This window comes from Delphinapterus leucas, chromosome 1, assembly GCF_059928025.1.
Source record: "Delphinapterus leucas isolate spDelLeu-1000000601 "Yukka" chromosome 1, BTC_Dleu_Yukka2, whole genome shotgun sequence".
In the NCBI taxonomy this organism is placed as follows: domain Eukaryota; kingdom Metazoa; phylum Chordata; class Mammalia; order Artiodactyla; family Monodontidae; genus Delphinapterus; species Delphinapterus leucas.
In genome coordinates, this window is record NC_143129.1 from 78829754 (window position 1) to 78856041 (window position 26288).

Sequence of the window (26288 nt, forward strand, 5' to 3'; positions counted from 1 at the left end):
AATTCAGGATCTTCCAAATGGCTGCATATGTGGTTTTCTTGGGTAAGGGCTAGAGTCAGTGGACATGTGAAAACTTCTTGAGAAAGCATCAGAGGAAGGCAGAGATGCGTAAGGCATGGACTTTGGAGACATGCCCAGGAACTCTCCTTACTAGCTGTAAATCCTTGGGCAGTCACTCCTTTTCCCCTCTTGTAAAACAGGGATAAAAATGCTTCCCTTGCAATGTTGCTGGCTGGGGGGTGGGGTGGGGGGGTGGGTTAGAAATATTTGCAGGATACCCTGACTCAGGAAGTGCTCAGTAAACGGGAATTCTTTTTAAATTGATGTTAATTGATTTACAATACTGTGTTAGTTTTGGGTATACAGCAAAGTGATTCAGATATATATCAATATATATATCTTTTTCAGATTATTTTCTATTATAGGTTATTACAAGATACTGAATATAGTTCAATTAACGGGAATTCTTACCACAGCCTTTTATGCCCCCAACTTGCACATTGAGACACAGAGGTGACATGTAGCTAACTGTTCAGCCTCCCCAAAGGAGATAAATAGCCCCAGGAGGACCAGGAACACATCTCAATCATCTTTGAATACCCAGAGCCCAGCTTAGTCAAAGGCCTTTATCAACTGCCACTGACAATATAAATGAATAGCCCAGCACAAAGAACCGAGGTGCACAGTCAGCTTCCGACAAAGGCTAACTCATTTCAGTCCAAGTGAAAGGAGAAGGTGGCAATCCGGCCAGCTTCTCAAGCGCCGAGTTGGCTCGGTAGAATCCATCAGGCCCTACCACGGGCTAACACCAGCCCTTGGCAGAGGAACCTCAGCCAGCTTTGTCCTTTGTGATAGTGCCACCTAGCGAGGCCCCGGAGGCACTGCCGCCCACTCCCGGCAATGCCAGGACCACTGCGACAAGGTGTTAGCCGGTGAGACTTGGGACTGGGATTGTGGTCTCCTTTCATCTTACTGCCTGGTTAATGGTTTAGACTAGTGCTGCTCTCCTTTCACGACCCGGCAGAGGAAGCCCGCGTCGTCCCTCCCCACCCGCCTCGTCCAGACCCAAGGAATCTGATAAGCGCGAAGAGTGAGCTATCGTCTACCCGTCGTACATTAATTGACCACCGATCCCTTCGTGATCTCCTCGCATCCAATCCTTGGGAGCAGGCAAGGCAAGCATTATTATCCTCATCAAAGTCATCGTACAGATGAGGAAACTGAGGGAAGGTGGTTAATCCACGGTCACGGAACGTCCGATAACCCAAGCCTCCTGTAACTGGGTCCCTGGTTCCTTCCCCAATCACACGCCCCTCATTTCAGTGTGTCCCCAAGGGGGCAAAGCATCAGGGACCCTGCGCCGAAGACAGGCGTGTGAGCCTGTGTGAGGATAAATACGGTACAGCGTCGTCCGCAGCTCTCCCACTTTCTTTTCTGCCCACCTAGCGCCCGGCACCTTCACAGCGGCTCAGGGCGAGGGAAGAGGGGCCCAAAGCAGGAAACAGGGTCCCGCGCGGGTAGCCCCTGGGAGCACGCGGCGCCGGGTCACGTGAGAGGGGAGAGGCGGCGAGAGCCGTGGCTCGCACGCACGTACGCCGTACGTAAACACGCACTGAGGCGCTGAGAGCTGCGAGCCCGAAGCCCCCGGTCACATGTGGAGGGTGGCAGGGGAGAACAAGGGGGCGGGAAGGAGAGAGGTGTCACGTGAGGGAGGTCAGAGCAGCGAGGTCACGTGAGGGGGGACGGAGGCGGGGCCGCCGAGGAGGAGGAGGAGGGGCGCGCGGCTTCCGGCGGCTGGGGGGGGCCGGAGAGCGGAGGGGGGGGGCCCTGTCCCGGAGGTGGCGGCGGCGCCATCTTGGCGAAGGGGGGATCAGGAAGTGCGGACCGCGGCGGCGGCGGCGGCGGCGGCGGAGCCCGGAGCGGAGGCCGGAGGCTCCCGGCCCGCCGGCCCCGGAGCGGAGCGGAGCGGAGGATGCAGCAGCCGCAGCCGCAGGGGCAGCAGCAGCCGGGGCCGGGGCAGCAGCTGGGGGGCCAGGGGGCGGCGCCGGGGGCCGGGGGCGGCCCGGGAGGGGGCCCGGGGCCGGGGCCTTGCCTGAGGCGGGAGCTGAAGCTGCTCGAGTCCATCTTCCACCGCGGCCACGAGCGCTTCCGCATTGCCAGCGCCTGCCTGGACGAGCTGAGCTGCGAGTTCCTGCTGGCTGGGGCCGGAGGGGCCGGGGCGGGGGCCGCGCCCGGACCGCATCTCCCCCCACGGGGGTCGGTGCCTGGGGATCCCGTCCGCATCCACTGCAACATTACGGTGAGGATACCCCCGCGTGCGCGTCTCAGGGGGGCTCTTGTCTGGGACTCAGGATCACCCCACACAGCTTTTTGCTCTCGAAAGACCTGGGAGGTCGAATCCCCTCTCGGGGCTCGGCTCCTTTTCTCCAGGTTACATTTGTTTCTGCTGTGCACCTAGAATCTCTACTCTTCATGGTCAGGGACACCCCGACATATGGCGCCTCGACTACCCCTTTTCACTAACCCACCCACATCCCAAGGTTCATGATTTTGGCTCATTTTGGCTACTTCACGACTTAACCTTGATCCCTGGGAATGCTCCTCTCCCCACCACTATCATCTTCAGATTCCAGGTCTCTGCATTGACCTTAGCTGGAAGGACCTGGCTTGGAACTCTGCAGGTTTCAGTGATGCCCCATTCTCAGTAGTACCTTTGATTTAGGACGTTGCCACCTGTGAGATCCCTGCCCAGGCATCTCTCATTCCACTCCTCTTTGCTCTCTGAATTTTACCAAGTGATGGTGTGCAGTTTAGTGACTCCTCTTCTTCCTCTCCTTTGGATTCCCTTTTATTCTGGTGTAACCTCTAACTCTCCTCCTTTTGCCCCAGCTGGTAGCTGCCACTCTCCTCCTGTTCTCTATGGATATCTCCAGTTGCCCTGGGTTGTTGCCTTTCCTGCTAATGATGGTGATGTGCAAGGGCTATCCCATTTATTCTGGGGGGTAACAGTTCCTTTTCTCTCAGTGAACATCATTCCATCCTAGGCATGCAGGACTAGGAGACACCTTACCTCTCCTGCCTAGGCTGCCCTCAGACATCCTGTGGAGAGGGTTGGCCTCTGATAATCTGGGAATGCCTGATACCGCATGGTATAGCACTTACAGTGATTGATACCACCTGGTGTGACAGTGTTCTCGCCCTGCTGGGAGCACTGGATAGCAAGCCAGGAGACAGTACTTAATCCAGGCAGGCACACTGCAAATGGGAGTAGTCTGGGGAAAGACAGACTTGTGAATTGTGTGGCACTTTGGGGCCTGAATTCAATTTACATTGTTCTTGTTTTCTATCCCTTTCTTCCATCAAACCAGGTCAAGGTTTGATGAGGCAAGCCTCAGCTTGGGTTGGATGGTCCCCCCTGCCCCCAAAACTCGTGTGTTCCATTTTCCTCTCCCATTTTTTTTCGTACTAAAAAGTTGAGATTGAAGGACTCGGTGTGGTTCCGTGAGCTGAAGACTTGAGCATCTTTGATAATTTGTTTTCCTCCAGCATTGAGGATTAGAGCCATGGCAGAGTTAAGACCCCTGGTAGAAGAGGATAAGGTTTCCTCGGCATATGTGGAAACTTCAGGGGTCGATTTGGTACCTGAATTATGCTTCCAATTCCTTAAGGGTAGGTTTGCCCCCCTTCTAGCTGCCTTCCCAGTTGCCAGAGGCCATCTACTGTCTTTGTCCCTGGAAGGAGGTTAGTTAGAAGATTTTCAGTCAGACTCTCTGTGGCCCCTATGAAGAAGACTTGGCCTGAACTGGCCCCCTTGGTTTGGGCAGAGGGGGAGTCTGGTCAGGCTGCATTTGGCACCGGTGGCTCAGGAATGCTGGGAATGTTAGTAGCGTAGGTTTCTTTCTCCCAGCCTGCCATGTGGAGCCCTACAGCCTAAGCCTGGACTGAGAGGGTGGCAGTTTCCCAAGGGAGAGGTGGGGAGAAGTGGCCTTTGAGGGATTCTGTTGGGAGTGAGGTGGGAAGATGCTTCCTGCTACCCTTTTACGTTTAGGTTCTGGAGACATCTAGTTTCTAATCCCTCCTTCCCCAGCTAAAATGAAAGTAATCCGTGGTCTTTGCTTTTTTTCTGTCAGTGTGGTTGTGATGAGGTGATCCCTTCCTCAACTGGTTAAGGAGGGTCAGGGGCCTCTGTTGGGTGTGGGAGAACTTCAGGTCTGGAACTTGTAGAGACAGCACAGGAGATAGGAAGTCTCCCTCACTGTTAGCAGGGTTTGGCTCTGCTGCTTTCTCTGATGTTTACTCTTGAGAAAATAAAGAAAGGGACCCGGCTTCTTGGAAAGGCTCCTCCTAGGGACTTTTTCTCCTGGTCTGGGATTTGTTGGGAAGCTGCTTGGTTAGATAATGACCTGCTGCGCTGGGCTTGTTTGTGTGTGTTTGGGGGGAGACGGGCGGGGGGGGGGGACGGTGGAGAGCAAAGGGACTAGAAGTCTTGGTGCGTGGAAGGCAGGCAAAATCTAGCTTTCCCCAGTCTCCCATCTTGACTGCTCTCCCTGCTCTTTTCCCCTTAGGAGTCATACCCTGCTGTGCCCCCCATCTGGTCAGTGGAGTCCGATGACCCTAACTTGGCTGCTGTCTTGGAGAGGCTGGTGGACATAAAGAAAGGGAATACTTTGGTGAGGGGGCCAGGGTGTTGAGGTGGGAGTGCATTTTCCTTCTGTGACACCTATGCCATGAAAACATCCTGTGAAAGATGTCTCTGGAAAGTGGGTGGTGCAGTAGCCTGTACATTTGAGGCAGACGTCTTAGGGGAGTTGCTTCCTAAAGCCAGAGGGAGAGCCTTGCACCAGTCCCAGGGTTTGTCCCCTAAGCTCCTCCCCCTGGCCGTATGGTCTCAGTTTTAGAGGACTAGGTACCAGTTTGGGGGCTGAGACAAGAGCTCACCCATGTACCTGTCCAGATTGGGGTGGGGAAGGAGTGTTTGATGTCACTGTGGTCCCCTACCCCCAGCTATTGCAGCATCTGAAGAGGATCATCTCCGACCTGTGTAAACTCTATAACCTCCCTCAGCATCCAGATGTGGAGATGCTGGATCAGCCCTTGCCAGCAGAGCAGGTGAGCAACGGAGGGGCTTTGGACCCTGTTATGCAGAGTTGCCCCACAGATAGCACTCAAAAAATGCATGTTACTTCAGATGAACCTGCAGTAGTTTCTCTCCAGCCCTACTCCAAACACGTACACATATCGTGACTCTTGGCCTCTTCTCCAGATGGGAATCTAGCTAAATGGGGCACTAGTAGCTTCACCTCTCTGATCAAAACTCACTCTTCTGGGTAGGATCATCCCTCATGGGGGGATGGGGGGGATTTTTATCATTAGCAGTAGGTAGCCATTGGGGACCAAGGTCCCTTGTTAAGATCCAAGAATGCAGTATCAGTCTAGAGATGATTTAGTAAAGGAGGGGTTCTTGAGGTAAAACTGGGATTTGTGAGTTAGGTGACAGAAACAGCTATTGTGCTTCTCTTTTATTCTTTGGCATATGGTGGTAGAGGAATAATGGGCCGGTAGTGAAGTCATTCCCTAGGCTGTTGCTTCCACTCAGTTCTGGCTGATGGAGAGGCTGGTAGCATTATGGCCAGGCGCACAGCTTCCAGACCCAGAGGCTCAGGGGAGTAGGTCAGAGGCTGCATTCTAGGAAACCACCGGGGTCTGATCTCCCTCTCTTCCCTCCCCACTGCAGTGTACACAGGAAGATGTATCTTCGGAAGATGAAGATGAAGAGATGCCTGAGGTAGGCTTCCACCCAAGGCGGCACTGGTAGGAAGCTCTTTCTGTCAGCAGCATTGAGTCCCCGCTGTGTACAGAGCTCCAGTCTAGACCTGGGGAGAGAAAAATACCAAAGGAAATAAAGACAGATTTACTGACCTGGAGGAACAGCAGTATAGTAGAGGAAGAGACAGGGCACCCATATCCAACCACTGAAGACAGTTAAGTGCAAATCTGTTTACACTGAATAGTCAAGAAGTTAATCGCAGGTGGCTTTGTAGTCAGACCTGAGCTGGCATCCTGTATCTCCTGACTGTCTTAATTGGGGAATTGTACCTACTCTCACTAAGCTGCAGTTTTCCTTATTTATAAAATGTGATTATAACAGCTACTACATAGGGTTGTCTTTAAGATTAAATAAGGGATTGCATGTAAAATGCTCCATTCAGTACATGATAAATGCTAAATAATTTATCTGATATATTTTCTAAAAACATAATTTTGCAGAATATAACATAATGGTTAAGAACTTGAACTTCAGAGTCAGAATTTGATTCACATCTTAGCTCTATTAAGAGGTGTATGACTTTGGGCATAATAACAACCTCACCTAGATCTCAGCTTCCTCATCTGTAAAATCGGGGTAATGATAGAATAATGGCATGGTGGTTATAAGAATTAAATGAGCTAGTGTGTATAGCATCTACTATGGTACCTGACATATAATTAAACATTCAGTAGATATCAACAATTAATGTAGTAATTAGGAGGTTAGTATTAACATATCTTGCTAGAGTGGGGTCACTGATCACTTTGTTTCTCTGCACTGAATTAACATTCCAGGTTCTGCAACTTCTGTAACTCTGTCAGGGTCTTAAGCCTCACAAAGGGCTGGGGATACCTGAAACATTCTCCTCTCAGACAGCAGACAACCCTCCCAAGTCTGACTGAGAGGGGCTGAATCCTGGCTATAGGCTCCTCCCCCATGTACAATGAACTACTTCCTCACTTAGAGCAGGGCAAATAGGGACTAATTCTGTTCTTGACCTCTACCATCTGCCTTTCTGGACCTCCTTCCTTATTTCCATCTTGGCACTGGGTACCTCTGCATACCTCATCAGGCCCAGCACTTGGGAAGGCAGGAGATTTCTGATCCAGCTTTCTCCTTTAGACCTGGAGTCCTGGGAACTCCTGGGTACAAAAGTCACCTGATGAAACATGAGCTTTGAGTCACAGCGTCAGGCCAAAGTCATTCTAGGAATTAAGGAAGAGTTTCTGCTGCCAAGGGAGAGCTTTAGGGATGGTTGGAGCAGGGTAGGTCTGGGGAACAAGAGAGCTGAGCCTGCTCGCTTTCCCTAGGCCCTTCCGCAGCTCTGCAGCTTGAGAATTGAATAGGAGGAGAGATTTGCCACAGCCTTTAGATTGTGGAGGGAATGGGACTGGGAGTCTTCCAGCAGTGGAAAGGGTATTTTACTCATTAGCCTGCCAGATAGACTACTGTTCCTTGACCTGCAGCTCTAGGTCAAGTGGGACTGGGAAGGCGATGGCCCCTCTCCACAACGTGTGTTGGTTTCTTTCCTCCTCTATCCCACTCCCACCCCACACCTCCCCCAGGACACAGAAGACCTAGATCACTATGAAATGAAAGAAGAAGAGCCAGCTGAGGGTAAGAAATCTGAAGATGACGGCATCGGAAAAGAAAACTTGGCCATACTAGAGAAAATTAAAAAGAACCAGAGGCAAGATTACTTAAATGTACGTGCCCTCTAGGGAGAAGCTGGGCCAAGGGGTCGGCTGGTGCTGGCTGGGAGGTGGTAGGCATTGAGTATCAGTCTGGGGAACAGAATCCACTTTTGGGTGGGTTATGGGTGTGCCTCATCCTTGCCTAAATCCTGGCTGCCAGACTGCTCCTGAGGTCTAGTACGGTGTTTCTAAGCACATGGCCGTGAGATGTTCTGTCCTCCATCCCTCCCTTGTAGGGTGCGGTGTCTGGCTCGGTGCAGGCTACTGACCGGCTGATGAAGGAGCTCAGGGATATATACCGATCACAGAGTTTCAAAGGCGGTGAGTTTGCCTCAGAGAGGGGTCTGAACATGAGCTCATAAAGAAGGACATGATGGTGGCAGCAGATGCACGGATGCTTATGAAGTTTTCAGGCCAAGGACGGAACACCCCCACTCCAGTGGCTTAGATTGGATGCATGCCTGTCTGGGGTGAACCTGGAGGCTTTGACCTTTTTTTCTCTCAGCGTGGGAGAGGGATCTGCATCAGGGACCACTTGCCACTTGGACCATCATCTAATGACACCCATCTTCTTCCCTCCTTCCAGGAAACTATGCAGTCGAACTCGTGAATGACAGTCTGTATGATTGGAATGTCAAACTCCTCAAGTGAGTGGGGACTGTGGGATTAGAAAAGAAGTTGAGTAGTGAGTGGAGCCACTGTGGTGGGAGTCTCCGGGGCCGTCCCAGGGAGCGGGTGTGGGCAGTGGCTTGGCCCTCTGCTGCTCGCCCAGGGTTGGTGGGAGCCTCGAAGCTCCTGAGCTGGACCTGGAGCTGAGCCTGAACTCGTTGCTTCCTAGAGTTGACCAGGACAGCGCTTTGCACAACGATCTCCAGATCCTCAAAGAGAAAGAAGGAGCTGACTTCATCCTACTAAACTTTTCTTTTAAAGTAAGGTCTTCCTTTCAAGTCCGTCCCTGGCCTAGGCTTCCTTCTCCATCTTACAGTGTTGCAGAGGGCACTGGCCTCCCCTCCCTGATCGTTGCCTCTGTCTCTCTTAGGATAACTTTCCCTTTGACCCGCCGTTTGTCAGGGTTGTGTCTCCAGTCCTGTCCGGAGGGTGAGTAGCTCAGTAAGGGCAGAGGGTGAGGAAGGGTAGGGAGCTTTTGCCAGTCACAGCTGACTAACCTTTCTTCTACAGGTATGTTCTGGGCGGAGGTGCCATCTGCATGGAACTTCTTACCAAGCAGGTGAGCCTGTCTCTCATTCTTGGCCTGGCTGGCCTGGGCAGGGCTAGGCTGAGCTTTAACCACCCTCCCCCCCACCCCCACCCCCGGGTTGGGCGATGGGCACAACGTGGCCCTTTCATTCTGCCTCGCAGGGCCTGTACCCACTGACCTGGGCAAACAGGTGATGGCCATTGTGGGAGTGAAGGGCAGGGGCCCTTCTGTAGGTGCAGCTACTCTCTGGAGAACAAGCATAAGGTTTCTCTGGAAACTCTCCTGACTTGTTTGCTTTGTCCCTGTTGTTACTTAGGGCTGGAGCAGTGCCTACTCAATAGAGTCAGTGATCATGCAGATCAGTGCCACACTGGTGAAGGGAAAAGCACGAGTGCAGTTTGGAGCCAACAAAGTAAGGAGCCTGGACCTGGGCCTGGTGGGACTGGCTGGAGACATACACGCTTTAGGCCACTAGGAGGCCAAGGCGGCCTTCTTTTAGGGACTGAGAGGATAAAGTCTGTGGGCTGGCAGCATCGGATGAGTGGTCCTAGGATGCCCGCAGTGGGAACAGGAGCAGGGCCTTGGTCTGAGGGGCAGCCTAGGACTTTGGGGAGGGTGCAGGTCTGGAAAGGGAAAGCTAGGGGATTGTGCCCTGAGGGGACGTCCCAGGTGGAAGGTATTTAGTGTGTCAGCAGAGCATGGCGCTGGGAGCTGGGACTCCTGGGTGGCAACAGGGCCACAGCTGGCCTTGCTTGGTGGCCTGATTTAGTGGCTTCCTCTCCCCAGTCTCAATACAGCCTGACAAGAGCACAGCAGTCCTACAAGTCCTTGGTGCAGATCCACGAAAAAAACGGTGAGGCTGGCGCCACAACTCGAGATTCGGACTTTTGCCAAGCCTGAGGTTTCCACTTCCAGCCAAACAGCAAGAACCCCTTTTGGTTTCCGAGCGTTTACCACCCATTAACACAGCACCTGCCCCTGTTCTCCAAAGAAGTCAGTGGGGTGGAGGCTAACGTCCGCCACCTCTTCGCCAGTAAAGCACCAGCGGTCCATAGCGCCGGTAGACTCAGTGCTGCCCCTCTTCCCCACCACCCTGTGAGAAAGCTCATCTCACTCTGCTGTCATCTCAGGTTGGGTGCATCATTCTCCCTTTCCTTATAATCTCCAGGTAGGCAGTTTCTTACCTTCCCGTACACCTTCTCCCTGCACTGGGGAGCCCTTTCTAGACTCTTTCCACCTTTGACCCTGGAGATGTCTTCAGTGACTGGGGCCGGGAGGGTGGACATCAGCCTCCACCTCACTGTTTTCTTTGGTTTCTTTGCAGGCTGGTACACACCCCCGAAGGAAGATGGCTAACCCGGGAGTGCCATCCCCTTCTTCCTTCCCCAGGCACCACTGGACCAATTACCTTTGAATGCTGTATTTGGATCTCACGCTGCCTCTGTGGTTCCCCCCCTCATTTTTCCTGGACGTGATAGCTCTGCCTATTGCAGGACAATGATGGCTATTCTAAACGCTAAGGAAAAAAAAAAACACAGAACTGTTTCAAGTACTCAAGACTGACTTACAGACCAACCAACCACCTGGCTGGAACCCTTGCTAGCAGGCATTCTTATAAAAGAAACTTTCGAGCCTCCTTATATTGCTGGAAACTCAGCTGTGCTCCAGACTAGAGCCTCCTTACCTATGCTATGGATTTTTAATTTATTTTCTCTTATTTCATGTACACTGCTTTTTTTGGTTACAGTGTATGATGGATGTGTATGAAAAAAAAATGTATCTTTGGGAAAACAATTACAGTTTGTTAATTTGAAGATGCTGGTCTTGACTCATCTTTATTTTTATCCCCACGTTCCACCCCACCCCCACTCCTGAACGACTTGAGCAGTGGGGGAGGGGCACCAAGTCCTCCATGGCTTTGGTAGCTATGAGGGGCTGTGCTTCGCTGCTAAAGCAAGAGAAAGGTGGAGCTGAAGCACGCACCTGGCTCGCCCCTGAAGGCCTCTGGAGTGACCAGCACTTGTACCCCTGGGAATGCAGAGCCTGGCCTGCTGAACCACAAAGTAGTAGGCTGAAATGATGACCTTAATTCTTAGGACTACTTTTCTAGTCACAGATGTTTTCAAGTTTCTAAGAAAAAAATAACAAGGAGGCCTAAGAGGCTGCTTCACAGAACTACTTTAAAATGAACTGAGTAGGGATGGGGGCAGAGTCTCAAGCATGTATGTGACCTTTCTGGTCTCAGCAACTTGCTATGTAGCTAACACTCCCGTGTTCACTGGTTCCCCTCCCTCCCAGCAAGTGGCACTGAAGGGTGATGGTAGCTCCCTTGTTCCCCCCTCCGGTCTCTTGCTTCATCTGGTCTTATCAAAGAGGAGCCATGTGGCTTGGAGACTGGATTCTTTTAAGGCACTCATAAGGTGGGTCCTACTGGAAAGAGTTAGCTTTAAGGGGGTTGGTCTGTATACCTGTGTCCTTACCTCAGGCTCTGAGAACTGCTGGGGAGGGGAGTCTGCTGAGCTGAACCGTAGGTGCCATGTCTGTTCCTGCTATTTAAAAGTACAGGCGTACTGTTTGCATGTGGTATGCGCTGCCTGCCTCTCCTGGTCAGTGAGCTTGCCTTGAGGCAGAGGCAGCCTCTTTGGACCTACTCTGCCTACAGACTGGATGGTGACAAACGCCAGAGGCCAGGGATGGCTAAGTGAAGACACTCATCTCAGAAAGCCCAGACTTAGGACAGCCATCTGGGAACCTGTAAGATGCCAGAGTTCTGTAATGCTTTGTTTGACACAGCAATTTTAACATTGGTCGTTTCTCCCCCTTTTAAGGGATTTTAATGTTTTGCTGCTTCAGGTGGACGGAGAGTCCACCAGTCCCACTCAATGCTGCTCCTACCCCACCACACCCACCTGATACAGGGTGCTAATTTATGCTGAGGTGGAGATAAAGAGGGGACCCAAGGGGGAAACTCATTTCATGAAGCTGAGATCTGGTTTTCAAGGCCTCCGAGGCTTTCTTCTGAACTTATCACCAGCCCTGGCTGGAAAGTAGATTGTGTTTTTAGCAATGTGTACTGTGATCTGTCCTCAGTATAATGTATTTTGTAATGTATTTTTCTCATCTACCAAAGGATGAAACAAATAAAATTATTTAAATAGCTTGGCTCTAATCAAATTATTTAAGGAAATAATGGGATCCACATTCACCTGATGTAAAGGGAAGCACCAGCTCCTGTGCGCTATAGCTATATAAACACCAACTCTAAAGAAAGTCTTCCACTTTTCTTGTCAAACCTAACAGTCCCTTTCATAACCTTACATTAGGCTGCTAATGAAGTTACACAGCATTAGAAAAATAAATAAATAAAATCAAGGCCGCCTCACCCTGAACCAATGTTCTGTCCACTAAGAAGGCAAAGAGAAAGGACACAAAACTTATACCCTATGCAAGTGTGCATCTATATCCCAGGCAGTGTCCGCACGGCCGGCACACGACAGCTTCCCAGTCTCGCTGCTTCGGTTTTAGGGGGCAGCACTGGGGAGGGGTGGCTACACAGAGGAATCAGTCACCCCAAACGTGAAGCATGCCAACATTTATTCACCAAGGCGATGCATCAATGTTTAAGTGCTCCCTACCTGATTCTACGACAGAATGCCAGGAAAATTAAAGAGTGGGCCCCTCCATTCTCCAGAATCTGTCAGGGCAACTTATATCATGCTCTGAGGGTACAAAGAAGAGACACAGGAAAGAATACAATGGCTACATCAGACTTTCAACCTCATGGAAGCTTCCCATGTTTGGTTCAAATGTTCACACTGAGCTGGGCGACGGAAGGCACATGACAAATTGAGGAGTGAGCTGGGGGAAAGGCAAAGGGGAATCCAATCAATCCTGGGCACCGCTGTGGCCTTTTTCACCCCCAAGGCCTCAAGAGTGAAAGGGTAGAGCAGGCTGAATCTAGACAAGAGAAGAAACGTGCCGATTGTAGCCATGTTATTTAAACTCTTCAAACTTCAGGATGTGCAACTGGAAGAGAAAGAGAAAATCTGATTGGGAAGGCAGGACTGCCCCCAGTTGGTCCACCCAACAACCCCTGGACAACTTCAGTTTGTTTCCTCTAAGGGAATGACAGGTAAACCCGCAGCATCCAGGCCGAGGCCAGGGCCTGCAGCTGAGACCCTGGGAGGTAGGGGAGGGGAGGGGAACAGTAGCTACCCAGCAGTTACCTCCAAGTTCAAAGCACCAGTGATTTTCCCTTTGAGGATGCGATGGATAACCTGATATGAACTCCAAATATCTGTAAAACAAAACACAACAACAAAACCTTGGTGGCACTTGGTCAGGCAGAAGGAGCAAGGGAGGGAAGTGAGAAGCCGGGGCTGCAGGGAAGTGTTCTGGCTGCAGACCAGGTCTTGCAGACAAGTCTCTGCTAGTTAGTACTCATTCCCAGCTGCCAGGATATCGTGAGATAATAAGCACTGCAGAGGGAGGAGAAGGGGAGGGCAAAGTAAGAGCAAGTAAAAGGAGGCATTATTGTTGTTAAAATAATTACAGGGATCTGGGATTTTACATTCCCTAATGGAAATTCTGGAGACAGAAAACTGTTCATTCAACTCTGCTCTGAGAGTTTTGGCTGGAGAGATGGAGGTTAAAAGGCCGAGAGCCTTTTTACCATGACGAGGGCACATTCCTACCTGCTGGGACAAGGCAGGGCAGGGCGCTGGTCAGACACTCACCTTTCTCCAGGACATCTGCCCTTACTCAGCTCCCGCCACCCCGCCAAACTGGGACTGTTTGTATGCATGAAACTGGCTCATATCAAGGGTCAGACCTCAGTTCCACCCCCAGCTATGCCATTTTCTTGCTATGAAACGTGAAGAAGTCCCTTTCATTTTCCTGAGGCTTACTTTCCTCATGCATAAAGGGAGAAAAATTGTACACCTGCCCACCTGGCCTCGGGGTCATCTCAAAGTCCACACAAGAGCTGAGAACCCACGTATCTGGGCTGCACACTCTGGCCCCTCTGACAGGCTGGGAGCTGCTCTTTGGGGCAGGGGCTCCTTACTCTAGGCCACCCTCCAACAGCCAAGCAGTCAGGTTCAGCCCACCAGAAGCTCCCAGGTCCTGTCTGCTGGCATTACTCCCCAGGCCGAGAGGCAGGGGCCCTCTTCATGTAATGACCCAAGGTGACCTCTGGGTGGTGCCCATCAGCCTAGCAGGGAGGCTTGGCCCTGCACTTTGGGGAGGTGCTTTTCCATCTTATTTTGTGTGGTATGTGTATTTCTTCACATCCACTTCTCCTCCTCAGCCCCCAAAGCATTCTTTCACTCTTTCACATCTCACCTAAACCCCAGTCTCGAGAAGGGGCCTCTTCGTTTCAAGGGTGTAGAAACTGAGGCTCCACAGGTCCCTGGATCTAGAGTAACAAACACCTCACACTATATACAAAAATAAACTCAAAATGGTTTAAAGACTTGAACATAAGGCATGACACCATAAAACTCCTAGAAGAGAACACGGGCAAAACATTCTGTCATAAATCATAGTAATATTTTCTTAGATCGGTCTCCCAAGGCAAGAAAAATAAAAGCAAAAATAAACAAATGGAACTTAATGAAACTTTAAAAGCTTCTGCACAGCAAAGGAAACCATACACAAAACGAAAAGACAACCGATGGATTGGCAGAAAATATTTACAAATGATGCGACCAACAAGGGGTTAATTTCCAAAATATACAAACAGCTCATACAGCTCAATATCAAAAAAACAACAACCCAATCAAAAATGGGCAGAAGACCTAAATAGACATTTCTCCAAAGAAGACATACAGGACTTCCCTGGTGGCGCAGTGGTTAAGAATCTGCCTGCCAGCGCAGGGCACACGAGTTCAATCCCTGGTCTGGGAAGATCCCACATGCCGCGGAGCAACTAAGCCCGTGTGCCACAACTACTGAGCTTGTGCACTAGAACCCGTGAGCCACAACTACTGAGCCGGTGCACCACAACTACTGAAGCCAGTGTGCCTAGAGCCCGTGCTCTGCAACAAGAGAAGCCACCGCAATGAGAAGCCCGCACACCACAACGAAGAGTAGCCCCTGCTCGCCACAACTAGACAAAGCCCATGCGCAGCAACAAAGACCCAACGCAGCCAAAATAATAAATTAAAAAAAAAAAAGACATACAGATGGCCAACAGGCACATGAAAGATGCTCAACATCGACAATTATTAGAGAAATGCAAATCAAAACCACAATGAGTTATCACCTCACACCAGTCAGAATGGCCATCTTCACCAAGTTTACAAATAATAAATGCTGGAGAGGGTGTGGAGAAAAGGAAACCCTCCTACACTGTTGGTGGGAATGTAAATTGGTACAGCCACTATGGAAAACAGTATGGAGGTTCCTTAGAAAACTAAAAATAGAGTTACCATATGATCCTACAATCCCACTCCTGGGCATATATCCGGAAAAGACAAAAACTCCGATTCAAAAAGATACATGCACCCCAATGTTCATAGCACCACTATTTACAAAAGCCAAGACATGGAAGCAACCTAAATGTCCATCAACAGATGAATGGATAAAGAAGCCATAAAAAAGAATGAAATAGTGCCATTTGCAGCAACATGGATGGACCTAGAGATTATCATACTAAGTGAAGTAAGTCAGACAGAGAAAGACAAATATATCACTTATATGTGGAATCTTAAAAATAATACAAATGAACTTATTTACAAAACAGAAACAGACTCACAGACATAGAAAACAAACTTACGGTTACCAACGGGGAAGTGGGGAGGGGAGGGATAAATTAGGAGTATGGGATTAATAGATACACACCATTATACGTAAAATAGATAAACAATAAAGATTTACTGTATAGCACAGGGAACTATAGTCAGCATCTTGTAATAACCTCTAATGGAAAAGAATCTGAAAAATATATATATATGTATAACTGAATCATTTTGCTGTAGACCTGAAACTAACACAATATTGTAAATCAACTATACTTCAATTTAAAAAAGAAAAGAAAAAAATAAAGTAACAAACAGCACATTGGGGGAGATGCTGAGTCCAAATGCTCTAACCCCTATCGTTGGTCTCCAAGTTCCAGTTTTCTTCTACACAGAATGCTTCTCTAAAGAAATCTTAAGCAAAACTCAATGTACGTGAAACAGATGGAAGCTGAGCCACTCTGGCAGAAGCGAGACGGGGAGGCTTGCCCTCCCCTCACTCCACCCAGAGAACTCAGCCTTCGGGCAGCACCTGAGGTTCCTTTCCAGATCTCGTTGCTCAGAGAGACCAGGTGTGAAAAACAGTTCTCAAGAAGCAGCTTTGCAAGGGGCAGATGCCGAAAACCGGGGTGAGATCAAAAGAATAGAGGCTGAAGGGCAGGCATCCTGAGGGCCTCGGCTGCCCCGGACGCCATTCCCGCCGAGGTCCCAGAGGCGCGCACAGCATCTCCTGTCTCCGAGTGCTCAGGAGGGTGGAGGGCACCTTACCTTTCTCCAGCATGAATGGCTGAGCCAGGGGGGGGATGGTCCAGAAATCGTCACTATCCAGGCTGCGCAGGGATTGCACTGGGATGGTGGCCGACTGGCCGAAATCGATGAACGTGACAACAGCCCAGGAGTCCACTCGGTCCAGCACCCAGCACCTGGCCAGAGGGAGGGAGAGGAGGCTCATCTCACCTGGTGGCACGCACAGCAGTCCTCACGGAGAGGGCTTGAAGGTCTGGGCTAAGAGGGATGGGAGTTTCCTACGCTGTTCCCCACCTTGGATGGAGAGGTGATCAGAGGAGAGGTATCTTGAGAGAGGAAGCAGCAGCAAAGAAACAAGAGTCCAGAGAATGGAGAAGCAAACCTCCAGCCCTGCCTGGTACACACCTGTTCCAGGCCCATCCGTAATCACCCAGCTGGTACTCGGCCAGACAGCGGGTCCCGCGCCGCACAGCCGAGTCGTGCAGGTAGGGCTGCTGCTCCTCTGCCTCGGCCAGGGCTCTGAACAGCGCCTGCATGTTCTGGTGCAGCGTCTGTGGACGGTACAAACGCCATGGGCCTCGCTGCCTGCCCCACATTGCACGTCTGTCTCTGCGGGTGTCACCTGTTACATCAGCACCGCTGATCCACCCCAAGGGAACTGAAGGTATGACGTGGGACCAGGGATCAGAGTGCGGCCACTCTGGATGTCCACTGCTGATGGGCCCCCATCAGCACGCTGACCCCAGCAGGGCCCCATGAGGTGTCACCGAAGCCCAAGAGGACCACCAACAAGCCTGTACCTCCGTGACATGCATGGCCCAGAAGAAGGGGGTCTGAGGGACAATACTGGTCACCAACAGCCCCACGTCCCCACCGACGCTGTGGATGGTGGCCAGCCAGCCCAGGTCTCGGAAGCATTCTCTCAAGAGCAGCGCCAAGAAGGACCCTCTGCAAGAAGAACAGGGAACAAAGGGAAGGGAGTGAACACAGGAGTGATTCAACCAACACCTGTCCTGGAGGATGCTGGGCAGGAGAGTCACCCTGACAAGAGGACTGTGCACCCCCCCGCCCAGGGTGGCAACAAGACAAGTGCCCAAGTAATCATAACGCAGAGCAAAGGAAGCACCACGCCAGGGGACACAGGGGTTGGAGAGTTTGGGGAAGGGGAGAGGCTGAGGGAAATAAAAACACACCAGGGAACTCCACAGAGAGAGATGGGCAAAAGCCCTCACTGGGCTGACCTTGGGCCTGCCTGAGTGATTCATGAACCTCAAGTGATGCAAGTTTGGACCGTCCACAATGCAGGACACGTCTGCAACGCCCAAACCACTCCTCCCTGTGTTTAAGCATATGCCACACCTCATCCCACCACTCCACTAACTCTATCGCCTAAGTCACACAAGGTTAGAAAGGCAGACCTGCCATTTAGAAAAACGAAACAAAAAACATACATCCTATAGCATTTCAAGTCAAACAGAATAGTCTGGCATCACTGACACTAAGAATGGTGTCTGCTGTTAAAGCAGAAGATGTGGTGGACATGCCGATCTCATGGCATCCAGGGTAGGGGAGAGTTACAGGCCATCACTGTACAGAAATGGAGACAGACTGTGTAAGTCACTGTGGGTCACAGCCTTAGAGCCTGGGTCTGACGCAGGAGTTCCTGAAAACTTTATCCCCCTCCCCAGTACCATCCTTGCCGCCACCCTCTAGGGACTGAGCAGACGTTTACAGTTGTCCTTTGCCAGCGGCCTCTCTACACCTCCGCTCACCTCATTTCCATGGGAACTGCAAAGATGCTTGTCCTCGGTTTCTCTGTCTTACAGGGGTCAACAGAAGCTTTAGGAACGAGCTGTGTACAAGCTGGAAAGCAGAAGGTTGTGTTCTGGAGGCACCAGGGCTGTCTCAGAGGACCGTACCCCACCTGCCTCCCAGAAGGCCCTGGCCCCACCCTCAGGGGCAGGATGAGATGGGAAGTGAAGCTACATCCTTCTGGGTCTCGGCCTCCACATCCTCATCTGGATGGGCAGGGTTTGCTGGATGACATTCTTTAATCAAGAAAGCATCCTAAGGAGGCTTCCCTGGTGGCGCAGTGGTTAAGAACCCGCCTGCCAATGCAGGGGACACGGGTTCAAGCCCTGGTCCGGGAAGATCCCACATGCCGCGCAGCAACTAAGCCAGTGCGCCACAACTACTGAGCCTGCGCTCTAAAGCCTGCGAGCCACAACTATTGAAGCCCATGTGCCTAGAGCCCATGCTCCGCAGCAAGAGAAGCCACCGCAATGAGAAGCCTGTGCACTGCAACTAGAGAAAGCCCTCGTGCAGCTATGAAGACCCAATGCAGCCCCCCAAAAAATAAAAATTAATAAGTTAATTAATTAAAAGAATGCATCCTAGAGGAATAGAAAGGGATATTTCCTACACTGAGGGGTCAGCGTGGGACAAAGCTGGAAGGGAGGCTAGGAGAAGTGAATCAGGAGCTGCAAAGACATGTCCTGGGAACAGATGGCAGCTCAGGATCTCACCAGTGGTTCTAGCAAATCCTTGACCAGAGGTCTTCTCCAAACCCTTAGGGAGAAAAAGAAAAGGTACCACTCAGGCATAGCAGTATTCGTTTCACTGGTTTACATGTTGCGTCTCTCCAAGCAGATCTGGAGACAGCGCAGCAACAGCCCCTGTGCAGACACAGGCTTCAGCTGACTTTTGGGGCTTGCTCCACTTTCTCCTTTCTCTCGGGGGGGGTCCTGAGTCAACCAAAGACAAGAGGTTCACGGAACAGGAAGGGAGGAGGGAGGGAGGTGCTGCCGGGGGTGCTCGTTGGTACCTACAGGCGCAGAAGCCCAGCACTGCTTAGCCCGGGAGGCCCCTGCGGGCACTTCTTAGGGGGGAAAGAGGTGGAAATGGTTACTCTGGCAGCAGGACTGGGTGGAGACAGAAAGACTACAATCCTGCAGCCCTCAACTCACGCTGGCTTCCCTTGCTCCACCGTCCACACCTGGAAAATTCCCCGCCCTGGTTACACCCATGGATCTGCACGCCTGCCGCTTCGCTGCTTACCCCACTCCCCGCTGACCGCTACCTGAGAACACATGCGGCCACTGTTCTCAAATGGACATGCCACAATCCCATGGTAAGCCCCTAGTGAGACAACACCTCACCCCCTCCTCTCTTCAAACCCTCCATACTCCCACCCTCCGCCCACCCTATGAACCTGCCTCTTCATCAGGAGAAAACTGGAAGCAACTGGATGGGAGGCCCCTCATCCTCTCACCACCCAAACCACCGCCCCCCAGCCCCGCCCTCCCTGCCATCCCTCTGTTACCTTCTCAGAAGGGTCTGGCTCTGGGGCTGGCACTGTCTCACCTTCTGGAGGGCAACACCCCTGCAGCCACGCCCCTTCTCCTCTACTGCCATCTCTCTCCCGGTGGACAGCTCCCACCAGGAAACAAATATGCTCCATTATCCATGTTTGCAAAGACCCTGCCTCGCCCCCCAGCCCCTCTGGCGACCACGTTTCTCTGCTCCCTTCACTGAAAGGGGTGTCTAGAGTCCTGTCTCCTTCCAGTCAGGCCTCATAGAGACGCCTCCTTGACAGGCCAACCAAGAGGTACACAAATTCAGCATGTCTAAAACGGACCCTCTGCAAGCTGCTTCACCTCGGCTTTCTCAATTTTAGTAAGCTGCATCATTATCTACCCAGCGGCTCAGGCCAAATTCGTCTCTCTTTCTAGCTCTGCATCAAATTCATCAGCAAGTTAAGCCGTCTCTTCCTCCAAAACACACCCAAACCCACATACTCCTCTCTCTCCATCTCCACCACCCATCTCCATCACCACTAGCCATCACCATCTCTTACCAGGACCGTAACAACCATGTCCAAAGACACTGCCACACAGGCTCCTGCAATCCAGTCCTCACCCAGAAGACAACACAACCTCTTACAAACCAAAATCAGATCACATCACTCACCTGAGTAAAACCTTCCAACACCTTCCCATTGTGCTTACAAATAAAACTCCAAGTCTCCAGGTGGGCTCACCAAGGCCACCATGATCTACCCTCCTTCCCACTGACCTCTTCTCTGCCCACTTACCCCCTTTCCCCCCATGTGACACTCTGAGGCATTTGTAGGTGGCCCCTCTGTCTGGAATGTTCTTTCCCTGGTCTTACCCATGGTAGGCTGACTTGTCATCCAGAGCTCAGCTGAGAGGTCACTTCCTCACAAAGAGGACTCCCTAAGAACCATCTAAGTGACCCCTCTCCTCTCTATCACACCACCTTATTTCAGTTCTCTGTCTGGTACTTACTGTTGAGACAGGCTGGGCCCTGGGACCCTTTGCTGCTGTGCTTGTACCTGGACACGCGTCTCCTCAAGCAATGAAATACAAGGAAACTATGAGGGACTAAAAATACCTGCGTGCATGTGCAGTTGGGGCAAAGATACAAAAAAGACGGAAAATCCAAAACCCAACTGCCATTTCTGAAGAGCCGGGAGCAAAAGCAGGGTACTGCGCAAGCCCCCTGCACACACCGCCACCTAAGGGGTGGGCAGACCTCCTAAGCGCCCCTCTGGCCTGAGCGCTGGACACACCCCTCCCCTCACCCCATATACGAACCAGCTCTCCCTGCCTTGGGGAACCGGCAAGGGAACCTGTTGCTTGTTTTCACTACCCCCCACTGCTGCAGGAGGGGCCCCAATAACGCCTTGCGTGAACTTCTTGTCTGGCCCATTATCAATTTCTACTGATTAAGGATGCCAAGAACCCTGGTTGGTAACACTATTTGACATTTTCTTTTTTTCTCTCTCTCTCTTTTTTTTTGGGGGGGGGCATTTTCTTATGTATTCACTTATTTATTGGTTCACTATTATGTGTCTTTCCACTGGAATTTAAACATTATGAGAATGTGAATCACATCTGTCTTTTGACAATTACCTTCATTGCTGAGGTAACCCCGGAGCCCAGAACAGTGTCTGATACATATTAAGTTCTTAGTAAATATATGTGACAGAGAGAAGAAAAAGAGAAGGAAGGAGGGAGAGAGGAGAAATGAACTGGGGCAAATTCTTAATCTAAGCCTTGGCTTCCTCCTCAATACCACGAATCACACCTGATGTGAGGATTTAGTTGGACCAGTATCTGTTCAGGACACTGACATGAAATAGGTGCTCAATAAATGGAAGCAGTATAAGAGAGGTTAAAAGTACAGGTTCTGGAGTCAGACTGGACTCCAATCCTGGTTCCAGAACTGACTGGCTCCTTAACTTTGGCCTGGTTACTTGGTGCCCCCACCTGCAGGATGGGAGAGTAGCAGGACCTACTGCTGTATTTAAACAGGTTCACACAGCAAAGCGATCAGAACACAGCCCGCAGAGTGAGCCCTCCGTGAGTGAACTACCACTGTCCACCGATGGGGCCCAAATCAAATCTCCACGCTAAACCATTCTGCCCCTGCTGTTTACCTACAACAAAGCAAAGTGACTGTTAAAAACTGTCCTCTAGGGCTTCCCTGGTGGCGCAGCAATTGAGAGTCCGCCTGCCGATGCAGGGGACACGGGTTCGTGCCCTGGTCCGGGAGGATCCCACATGCCGCGTAGCGGCTAGGCCCATGAGCCATGGCTGCTGAGCCTGCGCGTCTGGAGCCTGTGCTCCAAAACGGGAGAGGCCACAACAGTGAGAAGCCCACGTACTGCAAAAAAAAAAAAAAACAAAAAAACTGTCCTCTAGCCAAGCACAGAAGGTGTCTTTTTATTTAGAATCCCCTAAGACAGCTCCAAATACCAATCCCAAGAACCAATTATTAGCGGTGGTTTCAGGCTAAAAATTACTATTAATACAGAAACATTTAAAACCATTTGGGGTCTAATTATTATTCCCTAATGATTTAAGAGATAAATATAACAAGCCTGTTTTGCCAGTTTGTGAAATTAAGTTTCAGAGGAAAATCTATACAATTATCATTCAACCACCACAGCAGACACATCATCCAAAAACAAACCTCACATTTCAGGATGTCTGCAGCACAGAAGTGGCCACCTGGAAGCTACAGAGATCAAGGCGGCACCCCAGTAGCTGCCAAACCAGCAGATTGTAATTAAGTTCTATTGTTGCTATAAGCAGTTACTCTACGCCCAATCAATCAACAGCTGTTAATGCTCTCTTTACTTTGTTCTGGGACATTACTACCAGCTGGTCAAGCGTTCCAAGAGGTGGCCTGGTCCAGTATCATGCTGGTGAGTCCCAGCAGTGGGAGAGAAAACACAGGGTACACAAAGGTCAGTGGCCAGAAGGCGTTTGGGGGCGGGGTTGGGGGAGGGTCCCATCCGGTTCCCCTGCACACCAGGGAGAAGCTCTCCAACCAGTACTGGCGGGTGGGGGTCACAGGCCTCAAATGACACTCAGAAAAGTGGTGGCCTCCCTGAGACTGCTCACTGCCACACCCTTGGCCCACTGTGGTCACCCTGGCCATCACTTTTAAGGCCCTGTCTCTACCCAGGGAATTGCAACTGGAGTCACCTGAAGGGCATATCCACGTGGAAATTTAATACTTACAGCTTTAACCCTCGACTGCCACCCAGTACCACACCTTGTACTTCACAGGTGATAGACACAGACCTTGCTCTCAGGGAGCCACACTGAGTCACTCCACACATATTTATAAAATGTGTACATTCTAGACATGGCCACCATGAAGCTCACACTCTTGGTGGGGGCAGCAGACAAGAAGTATACAAAGAGGTATAAGGTCAATGACCATAAGGGCAAAGAAGAAACGCAAGTCAAGGAGAGGGGACAAGCGGGCAGTGGTGGGGGAGGGAGTGATGGCTGAACAGACGCCTAAATGAAGTGAGAAGGCAAACCCACAGACGCCTGGGAGATGAGCCTTCCGGCTGGGAACACCTGAGGCCCTAAGGTGGGGATGTGCTTGGTGTGTTTGGGGAATGGCACTGGGGCTGGAGGAACAGACACTTGCATCTCTTACCTGGACCACCTGAGACAGGTCTTCTGCTTCCACTCTGGCCCCTGGAGTCTATTCCACAGGGTCCCTTTAAAACCTAAATCTCGGTGAATAGATGAACTAATGGTGGCACATCCATACAAGAGAACACCACTTAGCATTAAAAAAAGAATTGCTGATGGTGTGACCGCATGGATGAATCTCAATAACATTCTGCTGAGTGAAAGAAACGACACACAAAGAAGCACATATGGCATGATTCCATTACACCAAACTCTAGAAAGTACAAATCTCATTTAAAGTGATAGAAAACAGGTCAGTCACTGCCTGCGGGGCACAAAGCTGGGATAGGGCACAAGAGAACCTTTTGGGTGACTGAAACGGTCTATATTTGATTGTGATGGTGGTTACATGGCTGCATACACTTGTCAAAATTCATCAAACTGTACACCTAAAAGGGGTTTATTTTACGTAATACTTCAGTAGTTGATTTTTTAGCGTACATTCGTGAAATCTGGTTATGTTGCTCCCTGCTCAAGCTGTCCAGTGTTCTCATTATTATGTGACTATATAAATACCAAGTGCTGCTGAATCAAGTTACAGACTATGAAAAATTTTAATTTTAATATTAATGGGACTTCCCTGGTGGTCCAGTGAGCAGGACTCTTTGCTCCTAATGCAGGGGGCCCGGATTCAATCCCCGGCCGGGGAACTAGATCCCACATGCATGCCGCAACAAAGATCGTACGTGCCACAAACTGAGACCTGGCACAGCCCAAATAATTAATTAAAATAAATAAATAAATGTTTTAAAATTTTAATATTTAAAAAAAAGTATGTATTATGATCACTTTTATCCTTATACAACCTTCTCCAGGAATTAACTGCTCCTTTTTTCCCCTCCATTTACTTGGACTTCCTTAAATCTCTGGCTAAGTTTTCCCACACCCTCCAATGGCTCTTTATAACACCTCTCCAGTCGCTTTTATACTTTTCTTCATACAAATGTCACCCTGGAGTCTCACATCATCCTGCTCTGGCTGGACTGAGTGCTGCATAACAAGTGTTCTACCCCTTTGTCATCATCTGGGAAGTCTCAGGTCCCCCTCCTGGGTTGGACCTCCTGCTCCCAGCTTCCCTCATTTTTTGCCTTATTGCTTCATTGAATTGCTGCATATCCCTCCATAGCTTTCTGAGAGCAGCTACATGGGACATACATTTTTTGAGACCCTACATTTGTGAACAAGTCCTTATTCTACCTTCATTCTAGAGTAATTTAATTAAGAACAGATTGGGGATTAGACATTATCTTCCTACAAAATTTAATGACACATTCCAATCCTATACCCTTCAATGTGGATTCTCTTTCTGAAGCTTTATCCAATACTCTAAAATATTTCTATAATGTGTCTTGGTGTAGGTTTTTATTTTCCCAGTCATTATCCTAGGTACTCAATGGTTGCTTTCAAACTAAAAACATATCCTTCACTCCTGGGAGACTTTGTTATATCATTTGATATTTTCTCTCCCACGTTGACCTGAACTCTTCCTGCAAGTTTATGTTGCACCACTGATCCTCTCATTTTACCTTTACTCTTCTCTAAAACAATTCTACTACAAAATATTTCGATTGATAAATCCTCTCCCCCAAAATCTATTATAAAAATTGACAAAATTGTCAAAAACAACCATTTCAGTATTCTGGAAATTGAACAGAAGCATACAAAAAACAGGGTATCTGTTAAAAAACAACAACAACAGAAAACTACAGGCCCTTGGATAAGAATATGAGACTAAGGTGTGTCAGTCTGGAGCTTCTCCCACTCTCTGGTCCTTTGGCTGATAGTTCTACCACAGTAGGCAAAGCTGTGAAAACCGGTAGCTTCAGAGGTGGCTGACTTTACTGGAACCTTGAAACATCAGAAAGTAAGAAAGAACGTGGTAAGAAAAAATATGGGTAAGTACAATAGGTTTTCTTCTCATGAGTTTTCTAAATTATGTTTGACAGTTGAAATAAAAATTGTAACTGTCCAATATGGTTCTAAATGAACACAGAGGACATATTTTAAAAAATTACATTATAAACAGGGGAGGGTAAAGAGAAATAGGGTTTCTATACTTAACTCAAACCAGTAAAGTCAACAGGCATAGACTATGTTATGTATATATAACATCTAGAGCAACCACTTAAAAAGATATACAAAGAGATACACTTAAAAAACACTACAGCAGAAGCAAGAAGAACTACAATTCTGCAGCCTGTGGAAGGAAAACTACTTTCACAAAAAGACAGACAAAATGAAAAGGCAGAGGACTTTGTACAGATGAAGGAACAAGATAAAACCCCAGAAAAACAACTAAATGAAGTGGAGATAGGCAACCTTCCAGAAAAAGAATTCAGAATAATGATAGTGAAGATGATCCAGAACCTCGGAAAAAGAATGGAGGCAAAGATCGAGAAGATGCAAGAAATGTTTAACAAAGACCTAGAATAATTAAAGAACAAACAAAAGGGATGAACAATACAATAACTGAAATGAAAAGTACACTAGAAGGAATCAATAGCAGAATAACTGAGGCAGAAGAATGGATAAGTGACCTGGAAGACAGAATGGTGAAATTCACTGCCACGGAACACACTAAAGAAAAAAGAATGAAAAGAAATGAAGACAGCCTAAGAGACCTCTGGGACAACATTAAATGCAACAACATTCGCATTACAGGGGTCATAGAAGGAGAAGAGAGAGAGAAAGGACCCGAGAAAATATGTGAAGAGATTATAGTTGAAAACTTCCCTAACATGGTAAAGGAAATAGGCACCCAAGTCCAGGAAGCACACAGAGTCCCAGGCAGGATAAACCCAAGGAGAAACATGCCAAGACACATAGTAATCAAATTGACAAAAATTAAAAACAAAGAAAAATTATTGAAAGCAACAAGGGAAAAACGACAAATAACATACAAGGGAACTCCCATAAGGTTAACAGCTGATTGCTCAGCAGAAACTCTACAAGCCAGAAGGGAGTGGCACCATGTATTTAAAGTGATGAAAGGGAGAACGTACAACCAAGATTACTCTACCTGGCAAGGATCTCATTCAGATTCGACGGAGAAATCACAGGCTTTACAGACAAGCAAAAGCT

At 49.6% G+C, this 26288-nt stretch overlaps 2 protein-coding genes across 8 annotated transcripts in view; one reads left to right on the forward strand and one right to left on the reverse strand.

The window, feature by feature from the left end:
* The first annotated feature begins 1864 nt into the window (after positions 1 to 1864).
* On the forward strand, positions 1865 to 10515 carry UBE2Q1 (ubiquitin conjugating enzyme E2 Q1). 3 transcript variants are annotated; one of them, XR_016393771.1, is made up of 13 exons: positions 1865 to 2299; positions 4566 to 4670; positions 5005 to 5109; positions 5735 to 5785; positions 7375 to 7515; positions 7740 to 7824; positions 8090 to 8150; positions 8342 to 8432; positions 8543 to 8601; positions 8683 to 8731; positions 9018 to 9113; positions 9488 to 9869; positions 10026 to 10515. XR_016393771.1 is itself a non-coding variant. In XM_022559479.3 (13 exons), the coding sequence occupies exons 1-13, from the start codon at positions 1973 to 1975 to the stop codon at positions 10055 to 10057; spliced, it is 1269 nt and encodes a 422-aa protein (XP_022415187.1). In that variant the 5' UTR covers positions 1866 to 1972; the 3' UTR covers positions 10058 to 10515. The 3 variants fall into 3 exon arrangements, 1 of the variants encoding a protein (XP_022415187.1); XR_016393772.1 differs by having other exon boundaries at positions 9488 to 9831; XM_022559479.3 differs by having other exon boundaries at positions 1866 to 2299; positions 9488 to 9554.
* A 1763-nt stretch (positions 10516 to 12278) lies between these two features.
* The window catches only part of TDRD10 (tudor domain containing 10), a 56006-nt gene continuing 41996 nt past the window's right edge, over positions 12279 to 26288 (reverse strand). For 3 of the 5 annotated variants that reach the window (XM_089914542.1, XM_089914553.1, XM_089914548.1), the window contains 7 exons: positions 18714 to 18756; positions 17961 to 18051; positions 16989 to 17136; positions 16594 to 16739; positions 16210 to 16364; positions 12928 to 12998; positions 12279 to 12727 (listed from right to left, as the gene is read on the reverse strand). In XM_089914542.1, coding sequence (XP_089770668.1) covers positions 12695 to 12727; positions 12928 to 12998; positions 16210 to 16364; positions 16594 to 16739; positions 16989 to 17136; positions 17961 to 18051; positions 18714 to 18756 — 687 coding nt within the window. In that variant the 3' untranslated portion in view covers positions 12279 to 12694. Of the gene's footprint in view, positions 12728 to 12927; positions 12999 to 16209; positions 16365 to 16593; positions 16740 to 16988; positions 17137 to 17960; positions 18052 to 18713; positions 18757 to 26288 lie in introns of those variants that run through there. The other 2 variants (XM_089914543.1, XM_089914545.1) reach the window with 2 other exon arrangements.